This window comes from Schizophyllum commune (genome assembly GCF_000143185.2).
Source record: "Schizophyllum commune H4-8 unplaced genomic scaffold SCHCOscaffold_5, whole genome shotgun sequence".
NCBI classification, from domain to species: domain Eukaryota; kingdom Fungi; phylum Basidiomycota; class Agaricomycetes; order Agaricales; family Schizophyllaceae; genus Schizophyllum; species Schizophyllum commune.
This window is the reverse complement of record NW_026089542.1, coordinates 3,047,737-3,065,146: the sequence shown is the minus strand read 5'-3', so window position 1 is coordinate 3,065,146 and position 17,410 is coordinate 3,047,737. Positions and strand designations below refer to the sequence as shown.

The following is a 17,410-nucleotide window of genomic DNA, read 5'->3' as shown; positions in this document are numbered from 1 at the left end:
GTATATCCTCGCCGCCGACGCCGACGACGACAAACATGCTGAGGGGACACGTGTCGCTAGTGCAATGGCGTCCTCGCCGCCTACCGACGGCGTCGAACTCACTATGGGGACGCGTCCTCCAGCACAATCGGCGCGCTTTGCACACCGTCCGGCCCTTGCCGTACTCGGTGGAGGAGGGATTGGGACGGTTCATGCCCCCGCAGGCACTCAAGACGGTGGCGGTGGACTACCTTGGGGGTCTGGTAGAGCGCCTGAACAATGAGATACGAGGTGCGTTGCATGCGACACTCAGCAACAGAATTGATTGAGTCGCATGCAGACACTGAGCTCGAAAACAAGAAGCTCGTGGACGTTATCATTGGTGCCGCGCAGCAGGAGAACCAGGTGCTCGCGTTCAACTACGGCAGCCTTGCCCTCAACACCAGCTTCTTTCTCCGCCAGCTCGTGCGTAGCCGCGACCACCACATATACTTCTCGCACTCACCCTCCCCCACAGAAACCTCCCCCAGCAATCTACTGGGCGAAGCAGGAGCGCGACATCATCGAGCGGAAGCGCAACTCCCTCCCGGACGCCGACGCAGAGGACTTCTGGCAGGCGCTCCGGGAGCACATGCCCGCAGACCACCAGCCATCGGCGCTCGCGACCCGGCTCGTGGAGTACTACGACGCCGCCGGTACGCTCGTCTCCGCAGCCAAGGAGTACGCAGGCCTGCCCGAATCCTCCCCCGCGCGCGCCGAGGTCCTCGAGACCGTGACGAAGGCAGCGCGCCAGGTCACCGAGTACCTGAACGGACACAGCGAGATCCAGAACGCGCTGTCGACGACGCTGCGGGAGGGTGCGGACGTGCCGGCGCTGGACTCGCTGGTCGCGGAGGGCGGCGAGGCGATTTTCACGAAGCACACGGCGGCGCTGAGCACGGCACTGAACGCGTACACGGGATCAAGCTATGAGTACTCGGAGACGCACGAGCGGAGCATGAGCTACGACCTGCGGACGGCCATTCGCACACAGTATGGCTCGCTCGCGCAGCTCAAGAGCGCGTTCATGGGTGCGGCGTCTGGCATGTTCAGCTCGGGCTTCCTCTGGCTTGTCAGTGACTCACGAGGCAACATGGGTATCGTCCCTACTTTCGGCCCGGGCACGCTCCTCATCCGCTCCCGATCACATCTCGCTGCAAGTGACGCGGACTTCAAGGTCGGCCCGGCATTGCTACCTAACCCGAACCGCGTACCGGAAGAAATTGCGGATCAGTTCGTGTCGGAAGAGGAGGCGACGGATGAGAGCGTCGAGCGCGATCCCCTGGGCCTCGAGTCCGTCTGGCTACCAGAATTCGCGCAGTTGCGAGACGACCTGGCCAAGAGGTTACGCGAGCAGGCCGAGCGCTCCTCAAAATCTCCCTCCGGCTCGCGGTCGTACAGCACGAGCGCCGTCATGCGCAACATCTTCAACCAGCGGCCACGATCCATCCTCGACGACGTTGACGCCGACTCGAACCCCATCGACGTCGGCATCCCCGCCCAGGCCGCACTCTCGGACAAGCTCACTGCGCTCAACTACGGCGACGTGCTGTACCCGCTGCTCTGCGTGCCCATCTATGAGCACGCATGGATGAGCGCCGGCTTCGGCGTCTGGGGCCGCGAGGAATGGTTGCGGCATATGTGGTCGGTCGTCGACTGGGCCGCGGTCAGCCAAAACTACACGGCGGCACAGCCGCCAGCGCCGGGCAAGAAATAGAGGGGCGCACTGGGGAGGATGGCTCAGGTATTATATCAACGTACATACTCAGTACTAATCGCATCGATACACACCCCACTCGACTTGCCTCAGCGCGACGAATCTGCCCCCGGTGACGGTGTGAAGACTGGACAAGCGCGCGACGCCAGAATCAGCCATGGCTTACGTGGAAAGACTGATTGTGGGAAAATCAGATGGTGGCAGGCTTCGTTGAGTCGCTCGTCCATTGTTCTCTCCTTGCAGTCTACTGCGGTCCCGCGGGAGATGCCGATGCCACCCGCCCATGCAGGTCCCTGGCCCAAGCACACGACAACGGAACAAGGTCGCGGACATCTCTATGGGGCAGAACATGCAGGGACGAGCTTCGCCGCGCGTAGTGTGGTGGGCAAAATAGATTGAGGGTCGGCAGGGCAGGCAGAATGGCAGAACGGCAGATGCCACGTGCGGCAGAATCGGCAGAACCGGCAAATTACTCCGCTGTCGCTGTCTGCTCCTACAACCTTGTCCAACCGTCTCTACTCTACAAATCGTTTCTTGACGGCTCGAACTGCCGAATGGCCGTCAACAGGATCCAAGAGCACCGACGAGCCCTCCGAGGCAGGATCCAGGTCGGTGTCTGTAGATATTGTCGGCGTCACATGTACGGCAATCGCCGAGTCACGGTTGTTGTAGCGCGCCCATTTCTTTTGTACTGTTTACCGTTTGCACTCGCGTACGCCCGACGTGTGAACGCGGCAAATCCTATTGTCCTTGCACCTCCCCGCGCGCGACCCCGTCAATATCAACAGTGTCGACGGTCGGAGCTGTCCCACTCAGCTGCTTCTGCTGCCGCATATACACGTTTGCATCGGTCTGTGCCGACGTGCACCCGTGAGGCCCAGTTCGATAATTGGGGAGGAAGTTATCGGGGCCTTCAATTCATGTGCCCTGGCTTCTCGGGATGTGCCCACGGTACTTGCATCGCCAGTAGTAGTGCCCGCTCTGATTATTCACGGGATCGAGCTTGTCAAAATGCTCTAATGCGAAAGCAGCCAGTTTGCGGCCAGCATCAGACCTGGCAGACATTACAAAAGGTGGTGGGAAGAAAAAAAGGGAATATTTGAATTGGAGGACAGCTGCGAAGGCAACAGGGACACTACGCGATACTGATTTCCAAGTTATATTTCTGCCAAATCTGCCATGGAAAATTCCGGGACCTCGTGGCAGGGCAGGGCAGAACGCATTCTGCCAATTCTGCCGGCAGAATGGCAGACACTGCCAACCACACTAGCCGCGCGTATGCCTTGCCTCTGCAGGTTCATTGTGGCCATAAATGTACTGCGCGCATCGATATGGAAGCGCTTAGCGCGCCCGAATCACAATAGGTGCTAGCAACGCATCACGGTAGGTCATGGCCCTGATTGATGACTCCCTTTCCTGGCCACAAACACAGTACCTCGTGTCGAGCCTCCGTGAGTAGAACCAGGCGGTGCAGGGGTATAAATACCGCGGGTCCGTATTCCCTCGCTCATTGTCCTCTTCCCACCTTTTCTGGCTCACTGACTCATCCTCCATCATGCGCCCGAACTACTATTCCCTGATGAACCAACCTCAACAGCCGGCCTCTGCGCCGACGGCGCCTACACGCCGCCCCTATCCCGACGAAGACTGCCAGCCATTCTTCGGCTCGTTCGACAGGACCACCGAGATACCCTACCTTCTGTGGCACGACAACTTCGTGGGCAAGATACAACTGATGAGCACCGTACACTCGATGGACCGAACCGTCATGGAGCGCACCATGACTGAGCTTTGCCACCACTGGGCCGTCTTCGACTACCTCGTCTGGGCGCGCATCCTCGGCTGCGGGGACAGCGCCCCGAGCCCGGCGCTGCTCTCCCACCCGACCGCGCAGAAGCACGTTCACCACACGCTGCTCATGTGCAAGGCGTTCGGGGCCTTCTGGGCGATGTACCACGCGCAGAAGGAGGGTGTGGCGCTGCCGGAGCTTGTGAAGGCGGTTGCGGACGTGCGGGCGTGGCAGTGGCAGGCGGGGAGTGGCATGGTAGGCCCGGGGAAGGTCGCACGCCCGGGGTGGCAGCATAATCAGGCGACGCACAGGCAGCAGCCAAGAGCAGCGCGCATAGGAGCGTTCGGGCCCTCTCAGCCTTATGGGAAGACGAGCGCAACGCCTCTACTGACACCGCATGCGTTCTCCATTGGTCTATGCTCACGAAGCTTGAAGGTGTGTCGAGGCTTCAAAGCTTCATGTTGCATCCAGAAAGCTCATCGCTCTCCTTTCAGGTGCGCCATAAGCTCGTTGCAGACGCACTGCCATCAGATCTCCATCGAATTCTATTCAATGTCGCATTGTCGATAGGCTGCGTGGTATGTTAAGAGCGTGCTTAAGGTGGCTGCAATGCGAACTCTGACATTCGCTGCAGTTCAGCGCAATGACATGCTACGCCGGCTATAGCGGCCGTTTTCGCAGCATGGCAGCGTTGCTTCTCCCACCGATGCAGGCCGCTGAGAACCTGCTCTTGTTCCAGGAACCCGTCACTCTTGGAGGCGCGCTTGCGCAGACTCTGGTAGGTCAGTCAGTTTATCAAACGGTGCTTGTCTTATGTTCGTCTAGCCAAAGATTGCCGCACTAGACGAGACGACAAACGTAACTCATGGCGCTCAAGCGTTCGTTTCCTCTCAGCCTTCCGGGTTCCTGGGCCAACCTCCTCCCGGCATGCAAGCCTCTTTCTGGCCCCAGAATGAAAACTCACAACAGCAGACATTGACGTCGAGTCGTGGGTCAAATAATACATGGGGAACGAACATTCCTCCGCGCCTCACACAACAGAAGGCTATCGCAGCTGGGCTGCAAGGTTTTGGGTCCATTCCCGCCTCTGTCATAGCCTCGACGGGCGCTGTCAATAGCAATTCGCTAGCAATGGTCTCGCAAACGCAGCAAGCCCAGCAGTTGACCGCATCAAATCTCGCATTGCTTCAAGCGCAAGACAATCTTCCGCCTCCCCCGGGCCTCGCGCCACGGCCAACTCACCAGCGCACCGAATCGATGTCCAAGTGGCAGCAGGAAGTGCAAGCCTTCGCTGTCCAGAAGCAGCAAGAGGCGATCCGAAAACAGCAAGAGGCCGCGCGCAAGCTGCAAGAGTCCGCCGCGCGCATGCGCACCGAGGATCAGCAAGCGATGATGCTGCGCGCGGAGATGCACCAGCAGGCTGTGCGCAAGTGGCAGGCTGAGCAGGAGGCTGAGCGTCTCGCGCATGAGCGCGCGGCGACTGTCGCGAAGCACATCGTATTCCTTGTCGAGCAGTGTCAATCGCGCTTCGGGGACAGCGTCGCAGCGACCCTGCAGGCGATTAATGCTTATGCTTTTGCGGCCTCGCTGTGAACCTCGCCCGCCCATAGGCGGTAGTTCCCTTTCTCCCTTCTCCATTTCCTCCTTCCCTTTCTCTCCGCTCTGCCGTCCTTCTCTACGCCTTATTCCCGTGAAATCCTTGCTTGTTCATGCTTTCTTGTACTATGCTTTGCTCTGGGCTGCGATTGACGCCGTGTTTCCGTGTACTTGATATCCAATTTCTCCCAACTCTCCGCATTGTACGCTCGTACCCGTTCATCCTCTACTCGGACCAGCAGTGATTCAAATACAACTTATCTTCACCCACACATGTACTACTTGAGTACTTCACACTTTTGACTTGGAACGCACGATAGCTTTAGGACCAAATAGACCAAAATATGTGTCACATGCGCGCCACCGTGATTTGAACACTCTTGAAAGGCGCGACCATGTTGCTCAACCAGCGCACAAGGCGGACTACTATGATCCTCTCTGCTATGGCTTACAACTATCCTTTGACGCCGCGAGAGCGCGATACCTGAAGCGAATGGACTCTGACAGCCTTCTGCTGCATGGCGCCGCCTACTATCAGCACCCATCAGGAATGCTCGACACCCTGGACGCGGAAGGGCAACCTCAGAAACTCTACTGCGTTCTGATGACACAAAGTGGCTACGGGCATCCCTGGGACTATAACCATACTAGGACCCTCTGAATGCTTGTATACGCTCAACGGACCGCCATCTCATTTCTCGCTGGGACCGCCGGCTTCAAGGTTCGACGGCTGATGAAGAACTGGGCTGACGAGGATCGACGACTTCACTTCCTCGGCTCTATTCTCCGTAATCTTGCTGCTTTTCGAGCTTCATGTCGTGACTTGCTGGTCTACCAACCGCGTTCATTTCGACCCTTCTCGTGGTAATCTGCGAGGCGCAGATTTCACTCACGACGCAGCTGCGGTTCGAAAAAATTGACTGCTATTGTGCTGTCCCACCGGCGGCCAGACTACAACCAGAATTCATTCTATATCGACTTCAGGTCCGATTGGACGCGGCCGGCGTCGACTTCGCCCCTTCGTTTGGTTTAGATGTCCAGCCCGTCGCTATCAACTCCTTCCGGATATCCAAGGATTGATCCCTCTCCTTCGGAGACGAGGTATATGGTTCTGTGGACCTCTCTTTTGTCAGCGCAATCCCGCATCGTCCTTTGCGCTCCCGCTCATGCAACTACCCGTGTTCTCGCCTGCCACCCGCTTCTTTATCCCGCCTTTTGCTTCTTTCAATACGCTCGAATGCTGAAGGGCGGTCACTAATCCATGCGGCCTGTCATTCCATATTCTCGCTATTCAGGTTATTGCTGTCCTACGCATCTCAGTCGTTTGCTATCGGACTCCCAACCAATCATTGCCTTCATTCTCCTCATCGTCATTCGCCTTTTCGAGCCGCGACCTGCATTCGACGAATCAGAATGCCTTCCAAATCCTTGGTGCTCACGCGCCTACGGTCCAACTCCCGAGGTTCCGTTCTATTCCCTGTGTCCGCTCCTGCTCGGCCATATCTTTGCCCCATCAGTTTCAACGTTCCCTCATTTTCTTTAGATGCGCTTGGATTGGTTGAATGCGGCCGGAGAACGTCCACGAGCAATTCTTCCTTGAAGTTCCGATGGTCCAACCTTCGATTTTCTGAGCCTCCCTTGCCTTGTCCACGTCTCTCCTCTTCGACCCAAACCTTCGGAGCCGCGCTCAGAGACCATTGTTATTCGTTCGAGAACAGGGCGGTTGCGGTACCATCAGGAAGGGACGTTGCAATCAAAAGCGACGAATATACAAGGTCCAGAGCACATCGCCTAAGTTGATCTAGACCGGATAAGGGCGAGTTCTCATTGGTCCGCAGAAGCGCAACATATGCTGGGCGCCCCGGAGCGAGAACGCGTCCAGACCCCGCCAGCGTGTCCTTCCCGACACGAAGCCTTTCATCCGCCGCCATCGCCGACGTCGAGCATGCCTACCTCGACGCTGTTCTGCACAACGAACAAGACCAAGCGCCCGCGCCCGAAAGGGCTATGGGTGTCGCAGGTCACACAGTCACATCGCCCGGCTCGTCACAGAACGCCGAGCCCAGCTCTGTCCGCCATCATCCCGCTCAGCGGGTTGCACAGCGAGTGCTGCAGCGACCACGAGGAAGAGCTAGCGGATTCCCCACCCTCGACCCCATCTAAGCGGGCCCGTTATTCAACCGAATCGAGTGAGGAAACGGCCAGTTCTGGTCACTGCGGTGGTGCAGCACATCACCCTCCCCGAGTAAGCGGCTGGACGAAGCGAACGAAGGTCATGGACACAACAACAACGGCAAGGAGGGGATCCCAAACAGGTCTCAAGAGCACCTGCGATTTTGAGGACTGGGAGGATTTGAAGGACCTGTTCCAGAAGGCAGCCGAGCAGTACGAGAGTGAGTCTAGAGCGAGTGGCGCGTCCCATCTGTATTTCTGACACCCCCGCCTAGGCGACGATACGTCCGAGGCTCTCGCCCTCCTCCGTGGAGTCATACACGAGTGTCACCGATTCCTGCTGCACTATCAAGATCCCTCTGTCCTGTTCTCCGCACCATCCCCGCGCGAAGAGTCCGAGACTCCCCCAGATCTCTCACCCTCTGAGGAGAAGCTGCGCAGCGAATGGAGCTTTGAGAACATTCAGAGCGACAGCATCAGCCACAAGAGCTGCCATCACCATCGACACGTATCCCAGCCTCAGCCGCCCTTGGCCCGCAGGAAATGGTGCGTGTCTGCGGTCCACCATATTTGGAATCATCGCTGATCTCCCTCACCCGTAGCAAATGCCGTGAACTCCCTACCGCCTTCCATGCCATCCTTGGCTCCACCCTCTTCCTCTTCGGTAACCTCATCGCTCAAGATCCCAATGTCGCCCTGGAAGGCGAACCAAATACACCAATACCCTACTGGCTAGCCGCGCTCGACGTCTTCGAGACCGGCGAGAACCTCCCCAAGCGTACAGACGGTCGAAGTACGTGCGATGCTCCTGAAGACTGGCGGATGGCTATCGTCTGGGGCCGTACGCTGGTTTGCATTGCAGAGGAGGCTATCGAACGCTCGAAAGACACCCCTGCCTTCACCGCGGAGGAGCCTGCGTGGCCAAAAGAGTCTCCCTTCTCAGTCATCGCCGCCCGCCGTCCTCCCATCACCCTACGCATGTCGCTTGCGGGCGCGACAGCCAACGACCTAATGATCCTCGCCATGGACCAGTTTTCTCGTGGGATCTTCCACATGCCGCACCCTCTTCATGCAACTCATGCGCAACCCCCACCCGACGGCGCCGAGGACATGTCGACTGCACCGCCCACGTCTGCGACCGCGACGGACAATTTTTCGCGCGCGAAGGAGTTGTACACTGTAGCACACGAGGTCCTGCTGCTCGCCGAAAAGCTTACGGTGCCTCGGGAACGTCAGTACTGGGCTTCGTGGGCAGACTCGGTCTTTGAGCAGATGCGTATGGAGGCCGACATGGACAACTGGCGCGGGCCAATAACGCGCATGCGCGGCAAGTGCTGGCTCACGTACGGGTCCGCGCGCCTGGACGAGATTGAGGCGCGGCTACAGGAGGCGCACAGCGATGCGGAGTCTGACGCCGTCCTGGCGAGCGAGAGTGCCGTCGAGGCACGGCACGCACTCGAGAAAGCCATGGAGTTTTTCGAGCGAGCGCTCGAGTTGTCGAGCCGGCCAGACGCCGACATGGACCTCGACCCCACGACGCAGGAGCGGGACGCGCTCTCGGAGACGAAGGACCTGCTGCTAGAAGCCGTCCTTCCGCTGCTCGACCTCACGCCGGAAAAGTCGAAGCGCGACGAGCTGTACGCACGCGCTGTGCGCGTCGGTGGGGAGGACGTCGTCAGGTTGCTGCAGGGTGACCCGATGGATGAGGACGAGGATTGAGTGCTGTGCCCCGTGCTCTCGCTTTCGTGTGCTGCTTACCATTATCATCTTGGCTTTCACTTGCATCATATCTGCTCTCGATACTCATTACTCATCGCATCTATATCATTCATGTATTAGACTTCGTATACCGCTGTATACCAAATGCACGCTCACGTCTTGATCTTCGTCTTTGGCCTGCAAGGCCCATCTCTCTGCGTGCGTGCTCTTCTGGCTCATGCTTCTGTTGGCCTTTTCAAATCCTTGCGAGCGCTCTCAGTCAACGGTAGGCCCCATAGTAGGGGTATGAAGTGCGACGGGCCTAATGTATTCGCGTTATGAACAGGCCGCAATGCCCAGCTTTTTGAGCGGAGATGCGTCGGAAAGAAGGACAGCTAGAATTCATGGCTGATGTCCTGGATGGGTCGCGGCTGCATCGATGGTTGTCATCGTCTCCAGAGGGTATAGCTACGATGTCGCAGCGCAAGAAGGTGGAGCTGACCACGATGGGCTGCGAGTGGCAAAAGGTGAGCGTGCCTCACGTGATTGTTCAACTTCTCACGTGGTAGAATGGCCATTGTTCTTTTTTCCTTACAGTATTCTTTGCTGACCAGAGTCGGGGGTGGTAGAGATAACTACCTCATTCAACCCTTGAACCCACCGTCTCCTAACAGTAGTGTGTTGTCTTGTAGCGCATTCTAACAGTGAACGGGACGATGGGATGCTTAGGTGTTGCCCTAGCTCGCCAACATCACCGCAGGTACGACCAGCTTCCAGGCTAGAAGTTCAACAAAGGCCGCGCCCCATCTGGAGATATAGGGGTTCTCTCGGGGTAAATTCACTAAGTCCGTGGGCAGGGACCGGGGAGAGGGCGTGTCAGTTTCCTTCCGTTGCCGGCTCTCGCTGCAGTCTGCGCGAGTCCACACCTGGATCGTGTTTTCTATGTGGACCGTCCGCCCGCCCCCGCAGCCCGCTAACGTTGGCGGGACCTCCGCTCTGGCCGCGGGGCCCGACGCGCCCTGCTCGCGCCCGGAGTCGCGAGCGCATGGTACCGGGGCCGAGCCGCGAAAGGGCCGCCCGGATCGAGCAGAATCCTCGCCCGAATGCCGAAAACGGCAACGGGCGGGTAGCATGACGTTGCGAGATATTTCCTCCCGCCGCCCCTGCATCTTGACTACTAACTACCATCTTCCCCCACACCTCCACGTTCCCCGCCTTGTCGTCGCCGCCCCCGATGTACGCCACCGCGGCACACGACCACAAGACCACCGGCCCCCAGGCCGTCATCGACGGCATCGACAGGCAGTTCCAACTCAGCAAGGATTCCCTTGTCGAAATCACAGAAGCCTTCCTGCGCGAGTTCAAGCAAGGACTCTCGAAGTATGGCGAGCCCATGGCCATGATGTGCGTGCTATCAGTGAAACGGGATCGATGTTCGATCAGCTGAACTGAGATCAATAGACCGACATTCGTGACCGGTGTCCCTGACGGTTCGGAAACTGGGTGCGTCGATTGCCTCCTTGCATCGCTATGCAGCTGACTCTTCCCTAGTACATTCCTCGCCCTGGACCTTGGCGGCACGAACCTGTATGCGTAGCGACTCCTTTCCCTTGCCCTCTGCTAAATTCCCGATCAGCCGCGTCTGCGAGGTCGTCTTGAATGGGGACCGTACATTCGACCTCACACAACAGAAGTACAAGGTTTCTGACGCCTTAAAGACTGGCGAAGCTACCGACCTCTTCGGTAGGCAATTCCTCCTTACCCGCGCCTCTGTGTCTGACAGCCGCGCGGAAAAGACTACTTGGCGGATTCCGTCGACGCTTTCCTCACCACCCACGCCAAGTCTACCGCAAGCGCGCACGTACCTGGGACAGAGTCGCCATACCCAACGAAAGCCGACTATAACCCGGAAATCGTCAACCTTGGCCTTACCTTCTCTTTCCCAGTAGAGCAAACCGCGCTCGACGAGGGAAAGATCTTAACCTGGACGAAAGGCTTTTCCGCAAAGCATGCCGTCGGAAACGATGTCGTAAAGCTCCTGCAGGATGCCTTCGACCGCAAGCACTTGCATGTGCGCTGCGTCGCCCTTGTCAACGACGTATGTGCACTAGGCCCTTGTCCTGTCCCTTGCTAATTCCCTATAGACTGTTGGTGCGCTTCTATCGCGAGCGTACACCGGCGGTGGCTGCACACTAGGCGCGATCTTCGGCACGGGCACGAATGGTGCCTACGTCGAGCAGGTTGCCAACATCACCAAACTGGCCAACTCGCCCGCTGCTGCCAAGGGCGGGCAAATGGTCATCAACACCGAATGGGGCGCATTCAACAACACACGCACGCACCTCCCCAACACGCCCTACGACACCTCTCTCGACCGCCGGAGTATCAACCCGCGCTTCCAGGCGTTCGAGAAGTTCATCTCCGGGATGTATCTCGGCGAGATCACCCGCAACATCCTCGTCTCCCTCGTCGACGCCGTGCCGAAACCGCTGCTTTTCTCCGGCGCCTCCTCGGCAACGCTCAACCACCAGTGGGGGCTCGACACCTCGGTCATGTCCGAGGTCGAGGAGGCCTGGGAAGCTGGCAGGGAGGGCACGTACTCGGGCAAGCCCATCGACGCGCCGGACTTCGAGTCGCTGTCGGATGAGGCTGAGATCGACGAGAAGGTGAAGGCGCGCTTGCAGAAGATCAAGGACATCGTCGTACGGCGACTTCAGCTGCCCGCGAACGACGTCTCCCTGCGCGACGCCGCCATCGTCCGGTGGGCATGCGCGCTCGTCGCGCGGCGCGCGGGGCTGCTCAGCGGTACCGCCGTGGCCGCTGTGCTCATACAAACCGGGCGCGGCTCGCTTCTGAAGGGCGAGCCGAACGGTACGAATGGGAAGGCGGCGGAGCCGGAGGACAAGTTCATCGTTGGTGTGGATGGGAGCTTGATCCAGTTCTACCCGAACTTCGAGCCGACGATGCGCGAGGCGATCCGGATGCTGACGGGCGAGTCCGTCGAGAAGAGCGTCGAGATCGGGCTCGCGAAGGACGGGAGTGGGGTCGGCGCGGCGCTGTGCGCGCTGCAGGCCATCAAGCAGCTGGCATAGCGCATATACGGTGTATCGCAACGCCGTGCGCTGTGGCCAGTCATGCAACGTGCATAGGTAGCACAGGCGCGTCGCGCGTAGAGACGAGCAGAGAAGAAATCAAAGTGTGTAATAATCATTATAGCTCACGTATACTCACTTATTGTCGAGCATTCTATTCTGTACTACATGGGTGTATTTTATGAAGTACATAGCAGCTGGAGAGCGAGCTTCTATACATGAGGAGGCGTCGAAAGCTAAGTGGAGACTGTCCAGTGGTCCCAGGATTCTTTGCAGATTGCATCCCAGACCAGTCAGAAATCATGCTCTTAAGAGTTTACCAGTACAAGACCTTGAATTATTGCTCACTGAAGCGAGCGGGACCCAGCAATTGGAACTAGACCTCGCAGAGCTCATCACACTCAAACGCATGGAGGAGATAGTCAAATGTCGACTGGTTGTGTATGCTACAACACAAATAAGTTAGGCGATAAATACTAGTGTGTACACCCAATAGATAGTCGTGCATCCCGACGGGGGGAGGACGTCAATCAAGTCGTCTCGGGGTCGTGGGTGGGAGGCGCTCTGCGATGGTCTCCGGGTGGTCGACGACGGGATGAATCCCTGGCACTCTTCCCGATAAATAGCCATGCGTAATTTTTCGCCAAGGCATTCAAAGGAAGCTCCAGTCGACGTCGATGTTGCCCTCGCCGAGCGCAGCGAGCTGCTGGAAGGCGGCGCTGGTGAGGTCGAGGCCGTTGGCGGCGCAGCCGGGGCACAGGTCGGCCACGGTGACGGTGACGGACTTGCCGGCGTCTGCGGGGGATGATCAGTACCGAGGTCACTACAAATTCAAGCCCGCAGAGAAAATGAGAGTCGAAGGGGAAATGATAGAGACGACTCTGCAGATGAGGTAGCGAGCCTAGAAATGTAGACTTACGGGTTGCAGTGAGCTGCTTGCCACCTGAAAATCGTGTTAGCTCCTGAGTTATGTTGGGAATAAGAGACGACTTACAGTTGGCACCAGCGAGGTACTGGTCGGCGGAGAGAGCGACGACCATGTCGGTGTTCTGGAGGACGTTGCCGCAGGCGCCGTAGCCGCCAGCCGGCTCGTAGTAAGTCGCTGAAAAACCGTTAGTTGGCAGACCGGGAAAGTGGATAAGGCGACTGACCCCTGCCGACGTTGCGCGCCTCGATGGAGCGGGTCGGGAGGGCGAGCGAGGCGCCGGTAAAAGCAAGGAAGACAACAGCGAGCTTGGCGAACATGGTGATGTGCAGAATATGAACTGGGTGTAGGAAGAAGGAAGGTGTGGAGCGAAAGAAAGCTCGTGGAGTGTAGAAGGGGAATGCAAAGGGCGAGAGAAAAGAAGTTGACTGATAAGGAATGGGAGGGCTACCTCTCTGCCTTATATATCGCGAGCTGAGAGGGAGGGCGGACTTCCTCGGCGGAGAATAACCGCCTGTGCGAATGTCGAAACGTGCCCGCTGCACAGACAACGGCTTTGACTGTCGCAAGGCATATGCGCGACGAGAGCGCGCGAGGGCCACAAGTGGAGCTCTTCGGTTGCCCGCAATTGTTCGACAGTTTTGGGTACGGAACCGACCGTGCTTGCGTACTTGTTACTTCCAGATCGGTCGGCCATCGAGTGTGCAGGTGTTTGGACCGTTGCGCCCGTCGCCATGTCTACGTATTGAGTGTGCTGATACATGTCGAAGAGCACAAGCGAGCTTTAATGCAAGGCACAGCCGTTCTGGCCAATTGTGACCCTTTTCAGCCTCGGATATTGTCAAGTATGGTGTGTCATGGAAGTTCAACTTCAAGAAGCATGGTCGTGGGAACACTACGGGGTCGGCCGACATCCTCGACGCGCCGCGATCACGTGCAAATGTGGTACATCACGCGTCACTTTCCTAGAACTTATCCCAAGCGTCCATCATGGAGTCGGCGCGTACTGCCCGCGAAGCTGAGCAGAAGAAAGCGGAGGAGCTGCAGGCGCAGATTGCGGCGCTACAAGCCCAACTGTCGACGGTAGACCCAAGCGTTCTCGCCGAGACCAGGAAGCCCACGAAGCGTAAAGAACCTGAAGACAAAGTCCTTGCACCTGCGACACCTTCACCCAGTGCGTGGCCCGCATTTTCACCCTGAACTATACTGAAGAGATAGCAGAGAAGAAACGTCGCGTATACGACGATGACGATGAGCGGCTACCTATACCCTTCCATCTGCCAAAGGTCAGCAAGCCAGCACCCAAGCAGCCCGCACCCGTGAAACCTTCGCCATCAATTCCGCCAGGAAGGTCGAATCTACTCTCAAAACTCGCCAGCTCCAGTAAGAAGGCAGATGAGGAAGAGCCCACACGAACAAGATCATCAGGCTTCGCTGAACGCCCACCCACTCCACCGAACCTAAACGCCCCAAAGCGAGATGAGAACCTCGCGATCATCGACGAAGTCCCGATCGGTCCTGAGGACCATAAAGCACCCTTCGATGATCCAACCTTCCAGAAGCTCGAACCCAACTCTGGCATCAGGCTTTCGTGAGTATCACTCGGCAAGGCGCAAGCTGGTGCTAAACACTTGGCAGATCTCGCATCCTACCACACGAAGACCTGCAAGAGCATCTTCGCGGTCGTCACTACCTCTCACCCTCCCGCCTCTACTCCAACGTCCGACTTCTCCCAGACAAATCCTCCTACGACGTCCCCGTCGAAGGTGACTGGGTCACTATTGCCGTTGTAGCTGAGCGTGGGGCCGTCAAGCAAACACACGCGCCAGAAACGGTCGACCGAGACGATGAGGGCAAGCCAAAACGTGGCCAACCTCCTCCGCCCGAGAAGCCGCGCAGCAAGCGCTTCATCAGCTTCACTCTCGTCGACTTCGGAGCGCGCAAGTCTTCGTCGGCAACTGGTGGCACATCAGTAATTCGTGGAGATGCCTTGCTACGATTACTCCTATTCGAGGCGGACTCCTGCGACTTGGTCCAGCACGATGACGGACGCAAGCCCACCAAGGTCTATCGGGGTGGCAGTCGAGGCGCATTCGAGGCGCTCTCGAAAGTGAAGGAGGGCGATGTGATAGCTCTACTGAACCCGCGACTGCTCAAGCCTTTCCAGGTATGACCTTATTTCCAACTCTGCCTTTCCATCTCACCCCCTCCCAGAAAGCCGGCGACAAGCCCCACCCTCGCAGCAACGTCCTCGCCGTCACCCCCGAGAACGCCGAGTCCATCGCCATCATAGGCCGCGCGCGCGACCTCGGCCTGTGCGCCGTCACCAAAGCCGACGGCAAGCAGTGTCTCGCCTGGTTCGACAAGCGCGTCAGCGAGGTCTGCGACTACCACGTCCAGCAGGCCGTGCAGCGCAGCCGCGCCTCGCGCCCCGAGTTCACCGCGAGCACGAACGGGATGTCCGCTTCCGCGAAGCACAAGCAGAAGCACGGGTACGACCCAAGGCGGCGGTGGGGCCTGCAGCCGGAGCAGGAGACGGGCGGCGCGACGTATGTGCTAGGCGGGCATGTAGTGCGCAATGGGGGCGGTGGGGGTGGGGAGATGTTCGTGGGAGAGCGTATTGGGCGGGATGCGCAGGCGAAGGCGGCGCGTGCGATGCAGGCCAAATCGGACAAGGAGACGCTGCAGGCGCTGGCGAAGCGGGATAAGGAGGGTATGCGGGATGTGTTAGCGGCAAGGGAGGCGGCGGCGCGGTTGAAAGAGAAGGAACGAAAGGAAAGGGAGAAGAGTGGGAAGGGGAAGGAGCAGGATAAGGGGAAGGGGAAAGAGCGAGCGGCGGAAGAGCAAGCGAGGAAGGAGAGGGAGAAGGAGGAGGCGGAGGACCGGCCGAGGTACACGGCGGACATGATCAAGAACTTGGGCTTCGACCCATCGCTGAAGCCGGGGCAGCATAGGCAGAGCGATGCGGAGATGCAGAGCAAGGTGAGGGTGGTGTCGATGGTGCGATGGCGTAGGTGCTGACTGTCTACAGCTCGACGCGCTTTCCAACTTGGCTGCTTCGCGCAAAGTTGTCCTTGGTCCGCGACCGGGGCAGAAGATTCGGTCTGGCGTCGTTGCGCCCAAGCAGGAGCTCGTCGACTTGTCGGATTCTGAGGAAGAGAGCACGGACTGGGATGACGCGAAAAAGGAGGCATGGAAGGAGCGCATATTGGAGCGGAAGATGTGGGCGGAAGCAGAGGCATAGCGCGCAGCTTTCTAACTAGATTCATGCATCTCACTTCCGATACTGCACCCATCTCTCGGGACTTTAGCATCTCTCGACGCACCTTACCCACACTACACTGGATTTATTTGCATATTCTCGTCCATGATGATCACGGCAGCGCTCTATTGAACTATGCTCCAGATAATGCAATGATCGAATGGGTAGTAGGCAGATTACACGGCGTTGAGGTCGCCGAACTTCTCCTTGTAGCCTACGCGAGGTTAGCAGGTCGTATGAGGGGAAGGTGCGGGCGAACTCACCAGGAACCTCCCACTTGCCCTTCTTGAGCATGGTCTCGACGACCTCGCGGAGGCGCGGGTGGGCGTCGCCGACGTCGTCCGCCTATGCAACGAGTCAATATGGTAGAATGGGTGAAGGGCGCATGGCTACGCACACGGAGGTTCTCGAACGAGCGCGCCTCCTCGATGTTCGCAAGGGTGGCCTGCAGCTCCTTGAGCTCGATGTCGATTTTCTCCTCGGTCTCCTTCGCCTTCGCGACCTGTCATGGAGGTGAGCTGACCGCCTTCGCCCAACAACCCAAACACGCACGGCCTTCGCCTCGAACGCCTCGATCGCCTTGACGTGCGCGGAGACGTCGTAGGTGACCGGCTTGAAGTTCTGGATGATCTTCTCGGCCTCGTCAACGACAGCCTGGTTCTTCAGCACGGAGCGGTAGTGCGCGAAGTCGACGGTCGTCGGCTGCGCGGCATACTGCCCGTGTTCGCGCTGCGCGTCGCCGTGGCGCTTGCGGAAGGCCTGGACGCCGGCGATGGTCTCTGTAACTGAGGTCAGAGTCCCGTTCCACCTGCGCATTGCACGACCACGCACCCTTGCCGAGACCAAGGGAAGAGTAGATGCGGGTAAAGTCCTATAGCAAGGTCAGTGCCTGCACCTCACGAAGTATGACTTGGACGCGTACGACCGCGGCTTTGGTGGCTGCCTTGGTGGCCATGACTGCAGGCAGAGAGTAAGCACTTGGGGTTTTCGGCAACGCTGGGAGATAATCACCGGAGAAAATGAGGAGAACGACGAAGACGGTGAGCAGAACAGGCCGGCGTCGCCCGGAGCAGTCTTTCCTCGGAGCTCGCCGGCCGCGCGGTTCCCTTTTGCGGTTTTTCGGGCCGGCGCTCCTCGCTTG

At 58.5% G+C, this 17,410-nt stretch overlaps 7 protein-coding genes across 7 annotated transcripts; 5 read left to right on the top strand and 2 right to left on the bottom strand.

The window, feature by feature from the left end:
* Window positions 1–35: 35 nt before the first annotated feature.
* On the top strand, window positions 36–1,735 carry SCHCODRAFT_02500694 (manganese and iron superoxide dismutase; the record flags this gene model as incomplete). Its single annotated transcript, XM_003038239.2, has 4 exons — window positions 36–270; window positions 320–444; window positions 953–1,195; window positions 1,454–1,735. 4 exons carry the CDS (start codon window positions 36–38, stop codon window positions 1,733–1,735), a joined length of 885 nt encoding a protein of 294 aa, XP_003038285.2.
* Window positions 1,736–3,158: 1,423 nt separating this feature from the next.
* SCHCODRAFT_02540778 (uncharacterized protein) lies at window positions 3,159–5,469 on the top strand. Its single transcript, XM_050343609.1, has 4 exons — window positions 3,159–3,959; window positions 4,019–4,102; window positions 4,159–4,302; window positions 4,350–5,469. Exons 1-4 carry the CDS (start codon window positions 3,291–3,293, stop codon window positions 5,115–5,117), a joined length of 1,665 nt encoding a protein of 554 aa, XP_050200760.1. The 5' UTR covers window positions 3,159–3,290; the 3' UTR covers window positions 5,118–5,469.
* A 1,618-nt stretch (window positions 5,470–7,087) lies between these two features.
* SCHCODRAFT_02624363 (uncharacterized protein) lies at window positions 7,088–9,366 on the top strand. Its single transcript, XM_003038237.2, has 3 exons — window positions 7,088–7,513; window positions 7,568–7,838; window positions 7,895–9,366. Exons 1-3 carry the CDS (start codon window positions 7,396–7,398, stop codon window positions 9,009–9,011), a joined length of 1,506 nt encoding a protein of 501 aa, XP_003038283.1. The 5' UTR covers window positions 7,088–7,395; the 3' UTR covers window positions 9,012–9,366.
* Window positions 9,367–10,147: 781 nt separating this feature from the next.
* On the top strand, window positions 10,148–12,402 carry SCHCODRAFT_02624360 (uncharacterized protein). Its single transcript, XM_003038236.2, has 6 exons — window positions 10,148–10,394; window positions 10,452–10,493; window positions 10,542–10,577; window positions 10,627–10,733; window positions 10,787–11,088; window positions 11,135–12,402. Exons 1-6 carry the CDS (start codon window positions 10,225–10,227, stop codon window positions 12,080–12,082), a joined length of 1,605 nt encoding a protein of 534 aa, XP_003038282.1. The 5' UTR covers window positions 10,148–10,224; the 3' UTR covers window positions 12,083–12,402.
* Window positions 12,403–12,732: 330 nt separating this feature from the next.
* Window positions 12,733–13,425, bottom strand: SCHCODRAFT_02624359 (Non-catalytic module family EXPN protein; the record flags this gene model as incomplete). Its single annotated transcript, XM_003036872.2, has 4 exons — window positions 13,234–13,425; window positions 13,077–13,184; window positions 13,002–13,025; window positions 12,733–12,877 (listed from the first exon to the last, which is right to left on the bottom strand). The coding sequence occupies exons 1-4, from the start codon at window positions 13,325–13,327 to the stop codon at window positions 12,735–12,737; spliced, it is 369 nt and encodes a 122-aa protein (XP_003036918.1). The 5' UTR covers window positions 13,328–13,425.
* Window positions 13,426–13,997: 572 nt separating this feature from the next.
* Window positions 13,998–16,251, top strand: SCHCODRAFT_02748169 (uncharacterized protein; the record flags this gene model as incomplete). The annotated part of the gene is made up of 5 exons (XM_003038235.2): window positions 13,998–14,181; window positions 14,229–14,598; window positions 14,646–15,174; window positions 15,222–15,989; window positions 16,039–16,251. 5 exons carry the CDS (start codon window positions 13,998–14,000, stop codon window positions 16,249–16,251), a joined length of 2,064 nt encoding a protein of 687 aa, XP_003038281.2.
* On the bottom strand, window positions 15,953–17,311 carry SCHCODRAFT_02624355 (mitochondrial ATP synthase). The gene is made up of 8 exons (XM_003036871.2): window positions 17,281–17,311; window positions 17,192–17,226; window positions 17,101–17,140; window positions 16,822–17,048; window positions 16,667–16,771; window positions 16,533–16,614; window positions 16,037–16,483; window positions 15,953–15,987 (listed from the first exon to the last, which is right to left on the bottom strand). The coding sequence occupies exons 2-7, from the start codon at window positions 17,222–17,224 to the stop codon at window positions 16,446–16,448; spliced, it is 525 nt and encodes a 174-aa protein (XP_003036917.1). The 5' UTR covers window positions 17,225–17,226; window positions 17,281–17,311; the 3' UTR covers window positions 15,953–15,987; window positions 16,037–16,445.
* Between the last annotated feature and the right edge of the window lie 99 nt (window positions 17,312–17,410).

Bases quoted from the DNA above. Each gene is read 5' to 3' on its own strand.
- SCHCODRAFT_02540778 (XM_050343609.1), top strand. From the start codon at position 3,291: ATGCGCCCGAACTACTATTCCCTGATGAACCAACCTCAACAGCCGGCC. The intron at 3,960-4,018 runs GTGTGTCGAGGC...CTCTCCTTTCAG, and splicing joins TATGCTCACGAAGCTTGAAG to GTGCGCCATAAGCTCGTTGC. The intron at 4,303-4,349 runs GTAGGTCAGTCA...ATGTTCGTCTAG, and splicing joins GCGCGCTTGCGCAGACTCTG to CCAAAGATTGCCGCACTAGA.
- SCHCODRAFT_02624363 (XM_003038237.2), top strand. From the start codon at position 7,396: ATGGACACAACAACAACGGCAAGGAGGGGATCCCAAACAGGTCTCAAG. The intron at 7,514-7,567 runs GTGAGTCTAGAG...ACCCCCGCCTAG, and splicing joins GGCAGCCGAGCAGTACGAGA to GCGACGATACGTCCGAGGCT. The intron at 7,839-7,894 runs GTGCGTGTCTGC...CCTCACCCGTAG, and splicing joins CCCTTGGCCCGCAGGAAATG to CAAATGCCGTGAACTCCCTA.
- SCHCODRAFT_02624360 (XM_003038236.2), top strand. From the start codon at position 10,225: ATGTACGCCACCGCGGCACACGACCACAAGACCACCGGCCCCCAGGCC. The intron at 10,734-10,786 runs GTAGGCAATTCC...CGCGCGGAAAAG, and splicing joins CGAAGCTACCGACCTCTTCG to ACTACTTGGCGGATTCCGTC. The intron at 11,089-11,134 runs GTATGTGCACTA...AATTCCCTATAG, and splicing joins GCGTCGCCCTTGTCAACGAC to ACTGTTGGTGCGCTTCTATC.
- SCHCODRAFT_02624355 (XM_003036871.2), bottom strand. From the start codon at position 17,224: ATGGCCACCAAGGCAGCCACCAAAGCCGCGGTC. The intron at 17,049-17,100 runs GTGCGTGGTCGT...CCTCAGTTACAG, and splicing joins TTCCCTTGGTCTCGGCAAGG to AGACCATCGCCGGCGTCCAG. The intron at 16,484-16,532 runs GTGAGTTCGCCC...AACCTCGCGTAG, and splicing joins GGGCAAGTGGGAGGTTCCTG to GCTACAAGGAGAAGTTCGGC.